We start from the raw sequence: 20,338 nt of genomic DNA on the forward strand, positions 1-20,338 counted from the left end.
GTCCATCTTTAATATACAGTTTATGGATGTCAGCAATGCTTAGCTTTCATAGACTTAAGTAGGTTTAAGTTAAGGTGACTAGAGAAAAAATCCACAAATGTTTGCTCTATATAGCTATTTTTTTTTTTTTTTAGCATTTAAATTTTTTTTTATTTATTTATCATATTGCAGTCTTAAAGAGAAAGGTCAGATTCTCCATACTTTATTTTGCTGACAGCTGCCATCGATTGGTCCGCTGTTAGAGGGTTTGGCTGCAGCCATTTCTGTTTAGTGACTTTCTTCCCTGTAGCAAAGCATTTCAAATACCTAAACTCTTCAGCCATGTCCATCTCTGTGATTTTGTATGAATCAAATGCAACCTCATTCCAAAAATATTCCTTATTCACCGATCTCTTGGCAATGTGTAATAATGAAAGAAAATGTAAAAATGGCAAGCTCTTCATCCATTGATGTTCATGAATACCACTATTTTGGAGTTACATGATAAATTTATGAGGTGCCATCAAAAATTTCCACCACTGCACCTATAAAGAGCAAAAACCTCATTTAAATTCAGCCTTTTTCTTTGAAGTCCTCCCTTTCAGCAGCCATACACTGCTCTCGCCACATTTGCACGACTCCCTGGAAGTGCCATTCTGATCACTTGCTGGTGCACGTTAGCAATATCACTGTCAAAGGAGCCACCCTTTAACTTGCATTTCAAATTGGATAAGCACACAAAGTTGCATTCATCCAAAAGTGGTGAGTAGCACACTGGTGCTCCACAATCACTTTTATTAAATTCCCTGTGTTGGAGCAAAAACTGTTCCATAAGAAGCACAAACTGTAATGGGATCAACAGTACATACAGCTGTTGACTCTAAATGAGAAAAGTTTTGGTAACTGATGGTTAGCTTGAAAACCTTTTATTTTTTTATTTTCTGATTCCATCCGTCCATCCTCTTTCACAATCCTGTACAGGGTCACAGTTAGGCTGCACCCTATCCCAGCTGTCATTGGGTGAGAGGTGGGTTACGCCCTGGACAGGCTGCCAATATATTACTGGGCTAATACAGAGAGACAGATGGCCGCACTCACACCTATACGGCCAATTTAAAATCACCAGTTAACCTGAAGCGCATGCCTCTGGGCTGTCGGGGGAAGCCAGGGTATCCATAACAAACACATGGACGAGCTAGAACATGGAAACTCTGCCTAGAAAAGCCACAGGTTGTTTTTGATTGTGTTTTCTGTTTTGGCTATCTGTTTTACTGGTAATAATATGATTCTGTTGTTTCTTTCTCTAGACTGTTTAAATAAAGAGTAACTTGTGCAGCCCTGTAATAAATTCTAATAACACAGAACTACAGTAAAAAGGCTAATAGAGAATGGTAAATGGTAAATGGCCTGTATTTATATAGCGCTTTACTAGTCCCTAAGGACCCCAAAGCGCTTTACATATCCAGTCATCCACCCATTCACACACTCAGAAAAAAGAAGGCTTAATAAAACAGTAAGACTTTATGAATATTATGGGAATATTGATGATTAAAAATAAGGTAATCAAACACACTAATGACCTCACACAGTGATAGTCCACTGGCTCAGTGGTTATCCTCATCCCTTCATGACCTCGTTCGAGCTCATCAGTCACCTGTGTGCATGCTGTGTGGTATTTGCATGTTCTCGCTGACAGCAGCGAACCTGTAATTTTCCTGCTGTGTAACAGACTCTTAAGGTATCCTGAGGTAGCCTTGAGTCCTTGTGTTACCTCAAACGGCATCTGTTTGCTGGAATTTCACGACAACAACAAAAAGCTAAGATACAAATGGAAAAATGACAAAAATCTAATTTGGCTCACTTCTCAATATTTCAGGATTTAATTTAGAAACTTTCACAACTTCAGCACTGATTACTGCTCTTGGAGGTAATTGATCAATTTTCTTCAATGCCACAGTTTTGCATTCATGTGAAATCAGCACTTGAAAAAAAAAGTGCAAGTTTGACTTTATCTACCCACCAGAGAAAACAACAAAAATGTTCTCACATAAGTTTTTGTAATTATAAAAGAAAAACAAATCAAACAGAGCTGCGAGCTTAAAAACAAACTATTTTCTCTCAGCATTACTGATATAGCCGTACAATAAGTGTGTGTCTGTCTTACATAATTAAGTCCACTCCAAGAAACTGCCTAATAAACAACACCCAGTAAAAATACTGGGAGAGAAAACAACCACAATGGTGATTTAAGTTTTTAACTATTTGCTACATTTTTATCGTTGCTGTGAATTTGATTTTATGAGTCAATCCTTGACTCTGGCTCTAGTCTGTTCTCAAAGCAAAAAAGAGCTAAATAACATCTGCATCATGCAGCGAGGTGAAATGAAACTTGGCAGCAGTGTGGCTGCATCCCCAAAGACTTATTACAGTCAGAGGACACACTTGAAAAATTAAATTATTCTACATTTTCCTGACACTCCTTACAAAAGGCGGCGCTGACCCAAAGAGCCCACTGGGAGAACGACTACACTGGAAAATGTCAAATCTGTGGCAAATGGAAGGAGCTGTCACAACAGCACAGCAAGATTATCTAGACTTGCATGATTTTCATTTCAATAATTCTTTCCACAAATCGATCTTGTTTCCGTAATGTAACGACCTGCTCCTGCAACTTCTGTTCTTGTTTTCTCACACTGCAATAACTTCACAACAACCTGATCGCATTCCCACAAAAATATCTTATCCTCACAAGATTAAAATGTGCTATCTTTGGAACGGCGATCGTGTTCCAGCAGGACTTGCTGTAAGAACAACATATGGATGTTGTTCTTACAAGATAACATGTTCCCAGAGGTTAATTTTGATCTGACAAGATCACTGATTTTCACACTGATTTTCTCCCAACATGACTTCTTCTCCACATTATACTGCACTTGATACTCTCTTTGTACGGCTCAGTATCCTGCTTCCAGAAAAGAGCTTGTTGATTTGAGTCAGAGAAACTTTTTTTTTTCATGCATCTCCCCATAGTGTGCTTCCTCTGAAGTATTTTGATGTTGCAAACAAACGTAAAAAGATTTTCTAGTTTATTGCCCTTGTTTCAGCTTCTTCCCACAGTTAATTTAAAAATTATAAGCTCCCAAAAATATAACAGTAGGGCTGATGGATATTTCAACACAAATTGCATCTATAAATGTCATGTCGTGAAAGAAATAAATATAGCCTTAACTTTTTACCTTCCCAACTGTTACCAACCTGCCCTCTATGTAAATTGAACCCTTAACTCTATGGTGGCAGTACTTTTACTGTGTTTTAATGTTATTTGAGTAAAGGCACACAAGTATAATCAGGAATTTGTACTGAAAATATACAAATGCAAAAAAATTCTACTACATTTAAGTACATCTGATTATGTATTAGTAGAAGAAAAACCACCAATATAAAATATCTGTTGATAAATGCCATCTGTCAACAAGTTCATTAGGGGTTAAAATGTTATAGTTTTTTTTTTTATATAGTTTGTCACTGATTGGCTTAATATGGAAAAGTTAGGATTATACTCGAGCAGTATGAATGTGCATGTGGGCACACATGAACACCCCAGAAGTATATCTATTTTTATGCTGCTGTGTCGTCGGCTTGTATTCTGCTGCTTGAAAACTTATTGCCAGCATGACTTTTGCCATTTTTCTTTGCTTTAAAAATTTATGTGACTTTATTTGGATGACAAGGCAGACCCAGGAAAGTATCAGCACTGGCTAGCTGGCTTGGTTAGCAAGGTGCACCTGTGTGTCTCGGTACAACTGAACACTAAATAAGATCAAACGGTACAAACCCTCTCACTGAGTAATTGTGCTCATGAATGAACCTCTAATGCAATTTAAATGTGTAATTTATTAACTATAAAAGAAAGTTTACAGGATGGATAGGAGTGGAAATGAGTACATGAGGGGGACAGCTCAGACTGAGCGTTTGGAGAAGTTAGAGAGGAAAGGCGGAGATGTTTTGGACATGTGCAGAGGAGGGATGGCGGGTGTAATGAAGTTGGAGCTGCCAGACAGGAGGGGAAGAGGAAGACCCAGAGAAAGTTTATGGATGCAGAGGATTTGTGTGACAGAAGATGCTAGGGATAGGGAAGGAAGGAGATAATCTGCTGTGGTGACTCCTAAATGGGTTTAAAAATAGAAAAAAGATAAACACTGTACTGCTGTGTTGAAAGGGGTGGTGGTGGGGTGGTAAAGCTTTTTTTTTTTTTTTTTTTTTTAAATGGGAGTGTATGGGGTCTGTCTCAATTTTTAAGCAGTTGTACGTACAGTGAGGGAAATAATTATTTGAATGTAAAGAGCGAGGACTCTGTGTGGACAGTGGGGGAATCCCCTGTTGAATTTGTATTGAACAGTCTCTAATTGTTATAATAGTTTCATTATAGCAGAGAGAGAGAAAGAATATTAACCAAAAATCCACAAAAAAATACATTACATAAAAGATATAAGTCGCTTTGCATGTCATTGAGTGAAATAACTCAACCGGAATTCCCAGATTGGCTGTGTGTCATACAATTAGTCAATTACAGATACTCTTACTGATTGCAGCTTATTTTGTGTATAAAGCACACGTCCTCACAATGATTTTTCCCCCTCCACCATCATGGGAAAGACCAAAGAGCTGTCAAAGGACATCAAGAAGCAGACCGTTGACCTGCACAAGGGTGGAATGGACTACAAGACCACCAGCAAGAAGCTTGGTGAGAAAATGACAAATATTGGTGTGATTATTTGGAAATGAAACAAATAAAAATGACCACCAATTGCCCTCAGTCTGGAGCTCCATGCAAGTTCTTGCCTCATGGGGTTAGAATGATCATGAGAAAGGTGGCGGATCAGCCCCAAACTGGGAGGTAACACACAATGCAGGGTCCACAAGGTCCCTCTGCTCAAGAAGGAACATGTACAGGATGATCTTAAATTTGCCAGAGACTGCTGTGGTCAGATGAAACCAAAATCACACCACCCCCACACTTAAGCACGGAGGAGGAAACATGCTTTGCAGCTGTTTTTCTATTAAGGGTTCAAAATCCTGAACAAGAGCCTCCTTCTCTCAGCCAGAACACTGAAGATGACTCACAGATGGGTCTTCAAGCATAAGAATGACCCAAAACCAAGGTAACAAAAGAGTGGCAGAAGAAAAATGTACCTCACTGTGCACTGACATCCACACGCTTCTTAGACCATTGTGATATGGAAAGCAAACCACAAGTGAATTAACACATATGAGATCCTTAAATTATTGAAAGCATGCCCAGTTACCCATCGCTTTGGTTAACCTTCTAAGATCCACCGTTAATGAAACAAATGGACTTTAAACATCTTTCTAATACTGTAGGGTCTTTACAATATAAAGTATCTTTAGGTGGCTGTGACTGTGAATTTATATTAGTAAAACTGAACCAAAATGATATGAATGGAATTGAATTAACATTGACTTTGTCATTATTTTAGTTTAAACTGGGCCACCCTCAGCTCCAGGGCCCATCAGCTGCAGTCCAGCTGTAGGCCCACGAGCACATTTGACCTGTATTGCCAGTTCAAAGGTAACAGCTGTGCTTTGGGTTCACAGAGCAAGCTAAATAAAAAAAGGAAGATAAATCCTCACATTAAAATCCCAGATTAGATTTTTCCAGTTCCAAATTCTCTCAGCGGTGCACTGTGTTATCATTCTGCCTCTTTCTGCCTGACTTATGATTCAATTTTAACTTTGTTCGTCTCGGCACTGGTGAAATCACATGTTGATTTTTACAATTTACCAGTTTAGAACTTTTTGAATTTCAAGGACTACTGGAGTATAGTGTCTGATCAGATCAGTGTGCCTCAAAGGTAAACAACACACAGTATTGGTATCAGATAACTCTTTTGTTAAAAAATAAAGATGAAGATTGGCATTCTGTTAATAACACACAGAATATAAATAGTTGTCTATATGTATTTTACTCTGATTTTGTACAGTAATGATTACTTGTTCTCTTGGTTCCTACACCTATACTTTGACTTGTATGAATTCAGAAGAGGAAACCAGAGAAAGAGATGAGAAAAATGAAAAATCAGTGAATATGACTGACAGCACTTTTTTCTGTAGATTAGATATAATTCAGGACAACATCATACCACCAAGTTCATGAAAGTATAAATATTTCATAGAAAAGTTACTTATAAACGCTTTGCATAATGTTCCCTTTCCTTCTCATTTTGGTTAGCTTCAGTGATGTAGCTGAGGTAAAAAGCATCCCAAAACACAGATCAAACATGTGTGAAAGTGTAATTGTGCAGACAGTTCTGAACATGAGCAGAAATCTTGCTGAAAAATATCTGATCTATTAAGTCCAGCAGTAAATTTAAATAAATGGATTTTTCATTGACTGCATAGTTATATCAGGTTAAGCTTGATATTAGCCAGACATTTTAAGCTGTTACGTTTGGCTCTCAGTCTTCAAAAGAAGACTAAAAAATGCCTTTATTTGTCTTGAGGGCGATCGTGGCTCAAGAGTTGGGAGTTCGCCTTGTAATCGGAAGGTTGCCGGTTTGAGCCCCGGCTTGGACAGTCTCGGTCGTTGTGTCCTTGGGCAAGACACTTCACCTGGTGGTGGTGGTCAGAGGTGGCGCCAGTGTCTGGCCTCTGTCAGTGTGCCCCAGGGTGGCTGTGACTACAATGTAGCTTGCCATCACCAGTGTGTGAATGGGTGGATGACTGGTTGTGTAAAGCGCTTTGGGGTCCTTAGGGACGAGTAAAGCGCTATACAAATAAAGGCCCCATTACCATGGGGGCGATCGTGGCTCAAGAGTTGGGAGTTCGCCTTGTAATCGGAAGGTTGCCGGTTCGAGCCCTGGCTTGGACAGTCTCGGTCGTTGTGTCCTTGGGCAAGACACTTCTCCCGTTGCCTACTGGTGGTGGTCAGAGGGCCCGGTGGCGCCAGTGTCCGGCAGCCTCGCCTCTGTCAGTGCGCCCCAGGGTGGCTGTGGCTACAATGTAGCTTGCCATCACCAGTGTGTGAATGTGTGTGTGGATGGGTGGATGACTGGATATGTAAAGCGCTTTGGGGTCCTTAGGGACTAGTAAAGCGCTATATAAATACAGGCCATTTACCATTTACCATTTGACTCTAATATGATAATAATAATCATAATAATGCCAGACTACCTGGGAGCCTCACTGCATTATGTTTCAAACAGTTAAATGAGATGTTGCAAGAAAGGGATATTAAATAAAAACAAAAACAACTCTTCTCTGGTTGGAAAAGCACTCATGTCTTAACTCAAACAGTGTACGCCATCCAGTACACTTATTTGAACAAATTTCAGGCAACAGTAAGTGACATATAGTTAGATTCACACTTTACCTATGGCAGTAACATTGTTTAAACACAGCACTGTTTAAAAGTCTTGAGTTTTCCAGGCTTCTTGAAGGACATTCAAAGCTCTTCTTTGGATGCTGGCTACTTTCTGTTATGTTCTCCATCAAAATGATCTCACACTGCTTCAACAATTTTGAGATCTGGGCTCCTGGGAAGCCAATCCATGACTAATGAAGTTTCATTTAGTGTTTTTCTATCCAGCTTTACTTTTATTGGCAGTGTGTCTCGGTGTTTCATTGTCATGTTGAAAAACCAAAACATTGTCAATCAGAAGACTTTCAGATTGGATGAAAATCTAACGATGCTCTTCTACTTTCAGAATTCCATCAATTTTGACAAGATCTCCAAAACTATTGGCTGAAACGCAGCCACACCCATGACAGAGCCTTCCCTTTGTTTTACAAATGGCTGTATACACTGATGAACCTCCTGACATCCTCTGTATACTTTAACAATAATGTGAACTAAAAACTCCATGAGACCCGATGCCACTGCCACTCTCCCACTGAGACCATTTCTGATGAGGCTTCAATGGACACTATATGTCAACAGGAGGGCCAGATACATTTCTCTGGTCCTGTGTCAGGTCTTTACCTTTTCTCCTCAAGGACATGCCAATCAAATACTGTTTATCTGCAGTAGATAATTTTTTTAAGCCTGTCACTTCTTCTTTTATCCCCCACGTGTACACACTGTACACCATACTGAGGCAGAAATGCAATTTGAAATTGATTCTTTCACTAAGCGGCTTAATTAAAAAACAAAAACCGCAAAAAAACCAAGAAACATTCCTCTGAAAAGGATCAGATGGACTGGACTAAAAATGAGTGAAAAAACAGCCCATGTTCCAAAAAAAAAAAAAAAAGAAAAAAACTTTGGAAGACCATCGGAATGTCTGGAAAAATCCAAGACCACTTTGAAAAACGAGTCTGGCTCTTTGGAAGCAAATTATGAAGAAATGAGGGGCGGTACTGCATAACCTTAAAGTCCGTCTCTGCCTACACTCAACACACAGCACCCTCTGTTATTATTGTTTCCCTCGTCCTCATGTTCCTGATGTTGTAAAACGCCAGGGCCAGGGCGTCAGCGGCGGTCACGTGCCGCACACGGGGCGGGGCTACGCGTCTCAGCCGGCCAGTAGCAACGCAGCGTCGTTGCAGGTCCCAGCAGCTCCATGGGAGGAAAAAAAAAACAGAGAGGAGACGAATAACGGTACACTCCAACATTTATGGAGCCGATCCCCGCATACCACCGCACTGCACCCGCATCTGCTCCTGTGATGAGCACGTGAGGAAACGTGCTTGCAGACGGAGGTGGTGAGCGCGTTTAGGGGCTGAAGAAAACAGGCGGTCCACCATTGTCTGCGTGGAAATAAGAATGGCCTGGATGTGGAAGGTAAGAGGGGGTTTCTCTTACTCATATGCTGCTGTCATTAAAGGAAGAAACGCACATCAGGAGGCTGAGACGTGGCCGGCTTTCCGCCAGTGTGCATTTTAGCAGATGTGCGCTGAAACGTGATCCGGGCAGCTGCATTTGGCAGTGGTGATGCTCGGCGGAGGTAATTAACCCTCATCTGCTTCCTGTCTGCTGGGCTTTTTTGTGTGTGTTTTGGGGGGGCCTTGTGCAAATATGATGGAAGCAGATTCCTGTGTTTGAGTTTAGTTTTCAACCCATGTTTGTGTTTATTTAACAAACAAGCAAATAAATAAATAAATAAATGGCAGCATCAGCAGGCCAGCCAGCTGTGCACACAACATCCTTCCTGACATGTCCAGGTGTTCACATCACGTGAGCTGAGGGAAAGTTAACAAATCTCTGACGTCCTTCACAGGAAGCAGATTTCACTTCGTTTGAAACTTCTTTAATGGGACTACACACTGATTTCTCTTAATAAAGGATGACAGTAGCAGGTATTGTCTTTATGATTTAAATAACTTCTTCGTGAAATGTAGGAATATCATGAAAAATATCGACCACCGCTTTCCAGAGTTCTACACATAGTCTAGTGGTTCAAACTGCAGGGCATGGACAGTCTGCTGAAAATATACAGTGAAATTAAGATAAATGATTAATGATGTAAAGGAATTAGTAAAAAACTGTAACGTGTGGAGAAATAACATTTTTTCAACTTCTGAAGTGGTGTATACCTGAGAAAGTTGGGAACCACAACATAGTGTCTGAAATCTGCTCAGCAGGTTAAAGCTTGCTTAGCTGACAGTGAAAATTTAGGGATTATGAGTTTCAGAAGCAAAGAGTGTTTTAAAATGTTGCTTAATGAATCTAACTAAACTAAACTAATTGGACTGTTTTGTTTTCCCAAGTTATAATTTAGGCTTGAATTGTGAAGGTAGTGATAGTATGGGCAGCTTTTTTTCCTGTCAAGCCAACAGATATTTAGTTAAAATGGTTATTGCTGAACTCTTAAAGATATTTTCAAAGTATCTGTCTATCATTCATTTTCTTGTCCGATTCAGGGCCGTGAGGATGGTCAACCTTTTGCCTCATGACAGCCGAACAGGTCTCTGGACCACTGTTGGGCTTAATTTAGACCTCTGTTGATTCCATGGAGAGCTTATGATGTAGCCTTTGCAAATGGCCAATGCCGCTCCCAGCCATAATAACTGCATGGACGTCATCAAAGCGATGTGTAGTTAAATTTTTAGTGAAGTTTGTGTCATGTTACAGTGTAGGATTTAAAAAAGCTTTGTGATTATGACATACCTACACTGTTGATTCAACTAGGGATTTATAGCTATGTGTCATAATAGATTTCGTGTAACCACAGACCCTTCTGAAACCGACATGGTAACCCACGGTGTAACCTGAAATGTAGCCACGTCATGGTGATACAAGGACACTGACAGGCCTGGTTGGTACTATCTGTATCCTGCTACTTTGACGGATTCATTTAAATCGATCAGAAGATAATGGACTGCTCAAGGAAAGAAGTCTGAAAGTCCATCCATCCATCCATCCATCCATCCATCCATCCAACCATCCAACCATTATATCACTTAAGACCAAAAAAAAGCAAAAATCTTTAAAACTGTGAAGCAAGAATGAGTGTGTTTGTCAGGACTGAAGCAATTGAAGTTGATTTTGACGTTACATATTCACTGGCCACTTTATTAGGTGCACCTTGCTAGTACTGGGTTGGACCCCTTTAATCTTCAGAACTGCCTTATTTCTTTGTGGCACAGATTTAACAAGGGGCTTGTAACATTCCTCTGAGATTTTGTTCCATATTTGATGTGTTAGCATCACACATCTATGATGCAAATTTCCCATTTCACCGCATCTCAAAGGTGCTGGATTGAGCTCTAACTGAGACCAAGAAGGCCATTTGAGTGCAGTGAACTAATTTTAATGTTCAAGAAACCAGTTTGGAGGATGATGGTACAGTGTGATCATAAATTAATGGACATGGTGAAAAACAATATTCAGGTATATTGTCAGACTTTAAAAAATGCTCAGTTGGTAATAAAGGGCCCAAAGTGTACCAAGAACATATCCCCTCCAACATTACAACAGCATAGGCCTGAGCTGTTGATTCAAGGCAGGGTGGATCCACTCTTTGCTGATGTTTACACTAAATTCTGACCCAGTCAACCTAATATTGCAAAAGAAATTGACGCTTATCAGACCAGGGAACATTTTTAAAGTCTTGTTTTTTCTTAGCCAATGTGAATTGTACTCTTAGTTTTCTGTTCTTAGCTGATAGTAGTGGAATGTGGTGTGGTGTTCTGCTGCTGTAGCCCATCTCCTTTAAGGTTTGAGATGCTCATCTGCATAACTTAGTTGCAATGAGTGGTTATTTGAGTAGCTAGTGGTGTCCTATCAGCTCAAAGTGTTTGGCCATACTCTGACTCTGACATCAAACAGGCATTTTGATCAGTCACTCAATGGATATTTTTAATTTTTTTTCCAGACCATTCTCTGTAAACTCATGATTGTGTGGTAAAATCCCAGCAGATCAACAGTTGATTAAATACTCAGCAGCCTGTTAAGCACCAACACCCAACCCATCACTTAAATGATCTGTCTTCCACATTTTGATACTGGTTTGAACTTCAGCAGGAAATCTTACCTGAATGGATTGAGTTGCGATCATGTGATTGGCTGGTTAGACATTTGTGTTATTGAGCAGTTGAATGGGGTACCCAACAATAGGCGTGAATGAGTTTTGTGTTGTAACTTGTGTGCTTAAAGCTTAATACGGTAACTTCTTAGTCTGTTGTGCTCGATCGTGAGGTTTTTGATGCTGTAAGAGTAGTTGAACATATTGCGTTGTGCCTTCTAAGAGGATTTTACATGTTCATTTCCCTTTCTCTTAAAAAAAGCATACACAAAATCAGTTCATCACCATTAACATAATGTGTTTTTGCCACGTTTAATATATTATCCTTTTTTATTTTTTTGCTATAGTTGAAAGATGACTGACAGTATCCAAACACCCACGACCTCCTCTTCAGCTTCATCAAGAAACAATATGTCACTTCAAAAACTTTACTGTCACACCCGCATCTGCTCTGTTAGGCTGTTTTTGTTATGGGAGACAGCAGTTAATTTCACACTAGATTTGACACTGTAATATCAAAAACGGGGAAAAAAGAAAATATAATTACACGGTACAAGTTTCAGAGTGACTGAACGAAATGTAAACGAGAAGTGGACGCAAGTAAATGAGCTGTAACTTTAAATTAAATGATACCAGTGTCCTTGTTTCTTATTAGCTCCGTATTATTCTGATGTAGATAGTGGCTATGAGGTACATAAATCCAAACCCACCTAATACAAATGTTTGTGTCTTTAATACTTCAATCATATAATAAATTTTCTTTTTTTCTGATATACATGCGCTGCTATAGTGATCATACAAAACATGGCAAGTTTAAATAGTGAGATTAGTCTGTCTACAAGTACTAAGTATATGCACTTGTAAGTACTAAGTAAATAATGTATCTACACAATAGTAAATGTCCTTAACATTATCAAATGAGACGCATACTCTGGCTGTGAGTGCAGAAACGTTCTGATTGTGAATCGATCCAATCAGAATGAAGTTAGCGTAAATATAGAGACGGTAAAAGTTTGCTTGAGGCAGGATGCACTAAGTGTGTAGACCAAGGCTCAGTATGGCATGCTAAGGTAAGTAAAGGGGAAACTGTCAAACATGCAGAACTATTCTAGCAGAATCCAAGAATAAATATAGAGCTGGGAATAAACAGAAACGATTCCCATTAAAGGAGCTATTAGTTGAGGACCTCCAGCATCACATTGACTTTATCATATCATTTATATACTCTCTGCACGAGTTTTAAGGTAAATGTCAACAATTTACTGTCATATGTTCTTGTAATATGTTTAAATGTTGATTTGTCCAGTAGCTGTATAGCGTTTTCATGGATTTCTTGGATGTCTGTGCATATTGTTTTCTTTTTACATTCTTAAATAGGCAATAAAGGATGGATAGATGATGTAATTTAAGTGCTGCAAAAATGAAACTGCAAAATGAAAAAAACAACAACCCCCAAAACAAACAAAATATGCAAATGATTGTGTTCCATTTCTGCTGAATATGTATAGATAATAGCAGTCTTTAGAAAATAACTTTCCGTTGATTCAGTGCAATTAGAAGAGCACCAATAAAACCACAGAGTGATGAAAGTCACGGTGACGTTTGTGTTTTTGTTATTGAGGAATAATGCCTGACATTTTAATCTTTCTGGCAGTTTTCTCTTAAGTGGAAACCTGGGGGGATGTTGAAGTTACATATTTCAGGAATATTATGATTTTTTTTCTCCATACACCAGTTTTTCCATCATCTCTTTATTATTTATTATTTTATTTTCAAGGTTTACTGCCAACTAAAATTTTAACCACTAACTAATATTAGGTAAACAAATGACTCCATGAATTAAAGCCAGATGTGGAGGTCTGACATGTTAGCAGATATCAGGTTATTGCAGCATCATGTATGCTGCTGAATTTTAAAAGGAAGCTGTTAAGGTTATTTTCGTGGCCCAGGGAAACACTGACAAGATTGTTTTTCATTTGTGAAGTGCTTTTATCAGAGTGTACATTATCTTGGTCACCATTTGTAAACTTATTGGGTAATTCTGGTTTATTGCATCCTAGAGGATTTTCCATTATTGTGACTATTGTGGGTCTCTGGGTCATACTAGCTCAGCACTCTCAACCCCTATTTTAAAGATCTGGGAAATGAAGAGTATCATTAAACTGCATCTGAGTAAACTCAGAAATTACACGCATTGAATTGCTTTTTTTGCTAGCTGCGTTAGAAATCTCCCTCTGGGAATGCTTGTAGACTGACTGACCTAACTGTCCAAATAGTCACTGTTTAGTGTGTGTTTGTGCTGGAGTAAGAGTAGCAATTATATCAGCACACAAAATGACTGTTTTCTTGTTGTGATAGGTGATTTCAGAGGAGCTGAAACACTAATTTGTTCTTACAGCTCCACACCTTGGATTGCTCTCACACATGAACGCATGAAGCTTTTCCATGTCAGGAACAAACAGGTCCCAGTCAGTGCAGCAAGTTTTCCTCCAAAATCAGAGATTTTCTTTCAGAGCAGTTGTTGTCTTTCACAATTTCTTTGCTTCTGCATCCATCCTCCATGGACTCATCACTTTCTTCATAATGTTCCATCAATTTTCTCCCATTTATCTGGGTCCAGGTCGAGAGAGCAACAGTCTAAACAGAGACACACATATCTTCATTTCCCCAGCAGAGATGTTATCACTCCAGCGTGTCTCAGGTCTATTCCAGGGCCTCCTTCTGGTAGAAGTGAAAAACCTAACCTAGGGAATGCCCAGAAGGCATCCTAGTCACCTCAACCACCTCAACTGGTTCCCTTCGATGTGGAGGAGTAGCTGCTCTTCTCTGAACTCCTCATGAATGACTGAGCTCCAGCCATTCGCCAAAGGAGAGCATTGCCACCCTTTGGAAGAAGCTCATTTGCAGTCCTTGTACCCACGATCTCATCCTTTTGGTCACAACCTAAAGCTTGTGACCATAGGTGAAGGTTATTTTATGTGTTTGACCAATATGCTTTCAGATGTATTGGCTCAACAAGGGACAAAGACTGAAAATGACATAAACAAGAATAAATGTATTTTTAGATAGACATTTTAATGTGTTTGTCCCAGTTTTATCATAGTGATTATGTAAATATACACAAACACATTGTTTTATTCACAGTTTCCTACCAAGTAGGGTCTGAAAAAAAGAAATGTGACATGCAGAGTTCCCCCTTTGTCATCTTTTGTTTTAATTGGAGTGAGCTCGTCCGTGAAGAGCTGTGCTTAAGCTGGGAAAGGCTGTCGCTGTTGTCCTCTGTGCTAACAGTTCAGAATAAGCCCTCTATCACATCACATCAAAAGACAACTATTCTGCTTTCATTGCTAACCACATATGGCAGAACAGGGCCAGAGCAGCAAATTCGCCCGACGGGGTGATGTGGGTGCACACCAACCAAAACACACAAGCCGAAATTTTAGATTAATTAATGCGTGCACACACAGACAGACCGTCGTTAGTGGGTGTAGAGCGGTGCTTTTACAACTATGGGGAATGCAGCCAGTGTCCCATTTCTTAAGAGTTTCAGGGATGAATGGCACTTCTCTGAGTCCCTCTTGTCCCATGTGATTATGTTGCTATAGAAAGGGAGCTGATAAAACGTGTCCCGTCACAGTTTTAGAGAAAGCACGGGGTACTGGCAGGATGTTGAATGAAGCAGATACTGTAGTTTGTATTCAAACTGTTATCAAATCCCTGCTCAGATTCCCTCTTGTACCATTCTTCCCTTTATCTGTTTTACTTCTTGAGTGTGAAGTTTACAGGAGAAGTCTCAGAATCCACTGTTTTATAGTTGCCTGGTCGCACAGGGAGACAAAAACTTTTTAGTCCTAAAGTAGAATAGATCAATTACTTACAGTTAAATAGGTTCTTACGCATTAAGGGTGTGTGGAACTGTGACACGTTCTTAACTACTTCAGCAGAAGTTTAGTTGAAGTTTGCTGAATCCGAATTCGGATACACCCTGAACCCAAAACCATAACTGTTTAGTTTTTGTCTGAAAAGTAAAAATCGAGCTATCCAATTAATGCTTAAAATCAGGGAGGTTTTAGGATTTAAACTCACTGGACATTTACTTAGTTACATCTTGGATTATACAGTTGCTGCAAATTTCCCTGCTGCACATCCATCATGTTAATCTGCTGTTCCACACATCCCAAAGGTGTAGTTCTATTGGATTGAGATCTGGGGACTGGGTACAGGACAATGAGTACAGTGAACTCATTGTCCTGTAAAAAACAAAACAAAACGGTTTTAGATTATTTAAGCTTTGTGACGTTGTTTTGAAGGGAGGAAGGTTCAGGGCTGAAGCAATCAGCTTCATGGGCTCATCCGGTTAGAATAAGAAAAGCAGCCATCTAATGCAGAATTATTTTCAGGGTACTCCTTTTATTCTCAAATAAATAAGGCAAAAAAGGAAGGAAACAAAGACACACATGGACTGCCAATGCTGAAAGAAAACAGAGATTTAAGTTACTCAGTACCTTAAACAATACATAAAATAAAAACCCAAACAGAACCTCACCTCAGCTGCCGCCCCGTGTGGAAGTGCGGAAAGAGTGAGCCAAAAGTGAATGCAGTCCTTATATACTGTGTGACAAATGTGTGACAGGTGAGTGCAATCAAGGACAAGCACCACACCCAATCAAAGGTGAGAGAACTAAACAAGGTGCATCTGGTGAAGTGAGTGGGTGTGCTGGGATGTGCTAAAAGGTGGGTCTCTACAACAGCCGCCCCCATATTTCTAGTGAGAAATATGTTGATATGATGTTTTATATTTAAATATATTTAAATGTTCATTTGCTATTTATCTAGGGATTGAAGAGTAACGCAATTTCTATTCTCCGTATGTCCTGTACATGTGGAAGAATTGACAAATAAAGTTGACTTTGACTTTGACTTTGATATGATCAGGATCAGTCTTCGTCAGGAAGCGGGGGCAGGGGGATCAGACAGGAGACAGGGTGGATATAGGTTTTATCCTGTACCAGGACCTCCACAGTTCTGATGCGGCCATCTGGGCTTTTCAGCAAGCGTGTAACTCTTCCTACAGGCCAAAGGGCACGTGGAAGGTGTGAATCCATAATCATGACGACAGAGTTCAATGTGAGATCTGGTTTTTCCTTCTGCCATTTGGGTCTTCTTTGGAGGGATGGTAGATAGTCTCTTATGAAGTGTCGCCAGAAGTGATCTGCCAATATTTGTGCATGTCGCCATCGTCGTCGGCCTAGGAGATCAGAATCAGAATAGGATACCAGGGGGAGTGATGAATCATGTCGGCCCATAAGGAGAAGGTTTGGGGTTACGGGGTCAATGTCCGCAATGTCTGAGGATACATAGCCTAGGGGTTTTGAGTTAAGAATGCCTTCAATCTCAATTAGGACTGTTCTTAAGACCTCTTCAGTGACCATCTGTGCACCAATGGTTCTCTTCAGAGCATTCTTCACAGAACGTATCTCCCTCTCCCAGGCTCCACCGAAATGGGGTGCATGCGGGGGATTGAATTTGAAATGGATTCTTTTAGTCATCAGGACCGGCTGTAGAGTCGGAGCAAGGTTGTTAAAGGCTGCCCGTAGTTCCTTATCTCCTCCTTTGAAGTTAGTTCCTTGATCACATATAATTTCCAGGGGTGTTCCTCGTCGAGAAATGAATCGTTGGAGGGCCATGAGGAAGGAGTCTGTATCCATGCTGTTTAGGAGGTCAAGATGTATACACCGAGTGGTGAGACATTTGAATATTATTCCCCACCTTTTCTCCGATCTGCGGCCTGTCTTGACCTTGTATGGTCCAAAGCAGTATTCCTGTGGAGTAGAAAGGTGGTTTGAATAACCTAAGACGAGCAGCAGGCAAGTCTGACATTTTTGGAATGATGGGCTGTGCTCTCCATTTCTGACATGCGACACAGCTATACTGATGCCTGCGTACGGCTTCCCTTCCTCTGAGAATCCAGAATTTCCGACGTAGTTCAGCAAAAAGTCTTTCTGAACCAGCATGATGCAGTTTGTCATCATAATTTTGTATGATCAGTTTGGTCACTGGATGAGCAGGATCAAGTACTATTGGGTGAATGACATTCAATTCCAAGTCTGGGCTTTGCCGTAGTCGGCCTCCTACATGGATAAGTCCAGAATTCCTGCACAACACTGGTGACAAACACAATAGACGGCTGTCGGATGAGAGGGGTTTGTCTGACTGTAAACGGGCTAAGTCTTCACCGAAACTGTCCAGTTGTGCCTGACGAAGGATTTCTTGTTCTGCTGTTTGATAATCAGCTGCAGAAGGAATGTTACCCTTTTGGTTGGAGAGTGAATGAGCTGTGAAATCCAATAGCTCTTGATACGTTCTGAAGCTGGGTGTGTATGTATGGGAGGGTATACTGACAATACCAAAGAAGTAGGATTTCTTTAACTCAGTCTGATCATCATCAGGATGGAGATCTGTAACTGTGGGCCAGTTATTTGGAGGTTCATGCAGAAACGAGGGACCCTCAGTCCACCTGTTTGGGCTAAGGAACTCTTTCAGGGATTTACCTCTCATAACATCATCAGCAGGATTTGTGGCTGAATTGATGTATCTCCAGTCTTGACTGTTTGTGAGGTTTTGAATTTCTGAGACTCTGGCTCCTACGAATACCTTGAAACGGCAGGAATCTGACTGAAGCCAGTGAAGTACAGTTGTCGAGTCAGACCAAAGGGTGGTAGTCCTGACTGGTAAGGTGAGTTCTGTTTGTATGAGCTCACAGAGGCGTGCGCCTAGTAGGGCTGCGCATAGCTCCAGTCTGGGTATTGTTAAATGCCGTTTAGGAGCAACACGTGAGCGAGCTAACAAGAAACTCAGTTCCACGTGACCTTCAAGATCATCTGATCTCAAATATGCGACAGCACCATATGCTCGCTCCGAAGCATCACAGAAGATATGAATGTCTCGAACTGTGGTAGAAACATCCATTTCCTTAGAAGTATAGCAACGTGGGATGGCAATTTGTGGGAGATAACAAAGTTCTTCTTCCCAGGACTTCCATGCCTCTAAGAGGTCGTGTGGAAGGGAAGGGTCGTCCCAATCTCTCTTTCCTCCATAGCTCTTGCACCAAGGTTTTGGCGCGTGTTGTGAATGGGAGTAAGTAGCCTAATGGGTCATACAGACGAGCAAGTACTGCATAGATACGACGCATTGTGGTGGGGTGTGAGGCTAGAGTTCTGTATTTATAGGCAAACAAATCAGTCTCACAATTCCACAATAATCCTAATGTGCGTTCATGTGGGCCAGATGGCTTGTCTTCAGTCAGGCAAAGTTCATTACTTGCCGTTCTTACCTCAGATGGTAGATGGCTAATCACAACAGGATTATTGCTGGCCCACTGGCGAAGGTCGAAGCCTCCTTCTGATAGATGGTTTCTTAATTTGTCTAGGAGTGTTCGAGCTAACTCTGCTGATGGAAAACTCTGCAAGCAGTTATCAACATAGAAACACTGCATTACTGAAGACTGCACATCTTTGTCAGATTGATATTCCTTCACATGTTTCTGCAGTGCATAGATTGCACAACAAGGGCTGCAGGTCGTACCAAAGGGGAGTACCTGCCACTCATATACTGAAGGGGGAGCTGCTTTGTTCATGTCACGCCACAGGAATCGGAGAAGTGGTTTATCAGGAGGCAGAAGACGGACTTGGTGAAACATGCCTTTGATGTCGCCACTTATTGCTACTGAATGTTGCCTAAAACGCAACAAAACACCAAGAAGTGTTGGGCCTAGGATTGGTCCTGGCAATAGGTACTTATTGAGACACTGACCTTGAAATGTGAAAGAGCAGTCAAAGACTATGCGATCTTTATTGTTGTGACTTGTCATATGATGAGGGATATACCAGGTTTCTTTGCTATTGTGCATCTCCTCTGGGCTAAGTTTGACTATATAGCCTGCTTGCTCCAATTTCAAAATCTGATCCTTGTAAGACATGGCTTTGCCAGGATCTTTAGCTAACCGAGCCTCAGTGTTGCGGAGTCTAGACATGACTACATTTGGAGGGACATTCAAAGGAGGAAAGTTTGCCATCCGAAGAAGAGTGGCGTAGCAATTAACACCATTGATCTCAACCCTTTTTGTGGCCTGTTCAAGGAGTTCCAGTGCCAGTTGATCTTGCTTTGATCGGATCACAGATTTCTCACTGTATTCAGGTAAAGTGTCTAGTTGCCATAGCTTCTCAACATGATAACGCAGTACATCTGCAGATGAACTGAGAGATGTGAACAAACACTGCACGTGCTCTGTACTGCTCTGGGGATGAAAATCTGTGATCGGGCCTTGAAGTGTCCATCCTAATTGGGTTTTAACTCCTGCAGGAGACCCATATGGTCCCTGTCTCAATGGAGCAGTAGGCGTGATGAGGTGAGTATGATCTGAGCCTATGAGCAGGAGTGGCGCTGCTTTATTAATAATGGGTAATGGGATACCTTGAAGATGCTTGTATCTCCGTTGGAGAGATGATACAGGGTAGGTGTGGTCTGAAAGTGCTAGGTGATTTGCAGTGAAGGCATTAGTAATTGTGTAGGTTTTCTCTGGGTGTGCGATGGGTGAGATTTTGAAACTTACGGAAGAACCATGAATAGTTTCAACTTCTTGACGGACCGTTCTAAGTGATAATCTCTCTGCTTCCCCAGTTAGGTTGAGATGCTGTGCAGCTGATGTCAGAAGAATGGTACGCTGGGAGCCATCGTCAAGTACTGCATATGTTTCAAGGGTTCTTTTGCCATTTCGCAGGAGCACTTTCACGACCTTTAAAAGGACACTAGGACAATCACTAGGTCTATCAAAGTATAGCGTCCTCACTACAGGATGAGTGTCAGTTTTAGATCTC

At 40.8% G+C, this 20,338-nt stretch overlaps 1 protein-coding gene across 1 annotated transcript in view; it reads left to right on the forward strand.

The window, feature by feature from the left end:
• Positions 1-8,222: 8,222 nt before the first annotated feature.
• st6galnac3 (ST6 (alpha-N-acetyl-neuraminyl-2,3-beta-galactosyl-1,3)-N-acetylgalactosaminide alpha-2,6-sialyltransferase 3) overlaps positions 8,223-20,338 on the forward strand; it is a 113,372-nt gene continuing 101,256 nt past the window's right edge. The window contains exon 1 of the mRNA XM_082514834.1: positions 8,223-8,779. Coding sequence (XP_082370960.1) covers positions 8,762-8,779 — 18 coding nt within the window. The 5' untranslated portion in view covers positions 8,223-8,761. The remainder of the gene's footprint in view (positions 8,780-20,338) is intronic.

This window comes from Aulonocara stuartgranti, assembly GCF_965226115.1.
Source record: "Aulonocara stuartgranti genome assembly, chromosome: 18".
In the NCBI taxonomy this organism is placed as follows: domain Eukaryota; kingdom Metazoa; phylum Chordata; class Actinopteri; order Cichliformes; family Cichlidae; genus Aulonocara; species Aulonocara stuartgranti.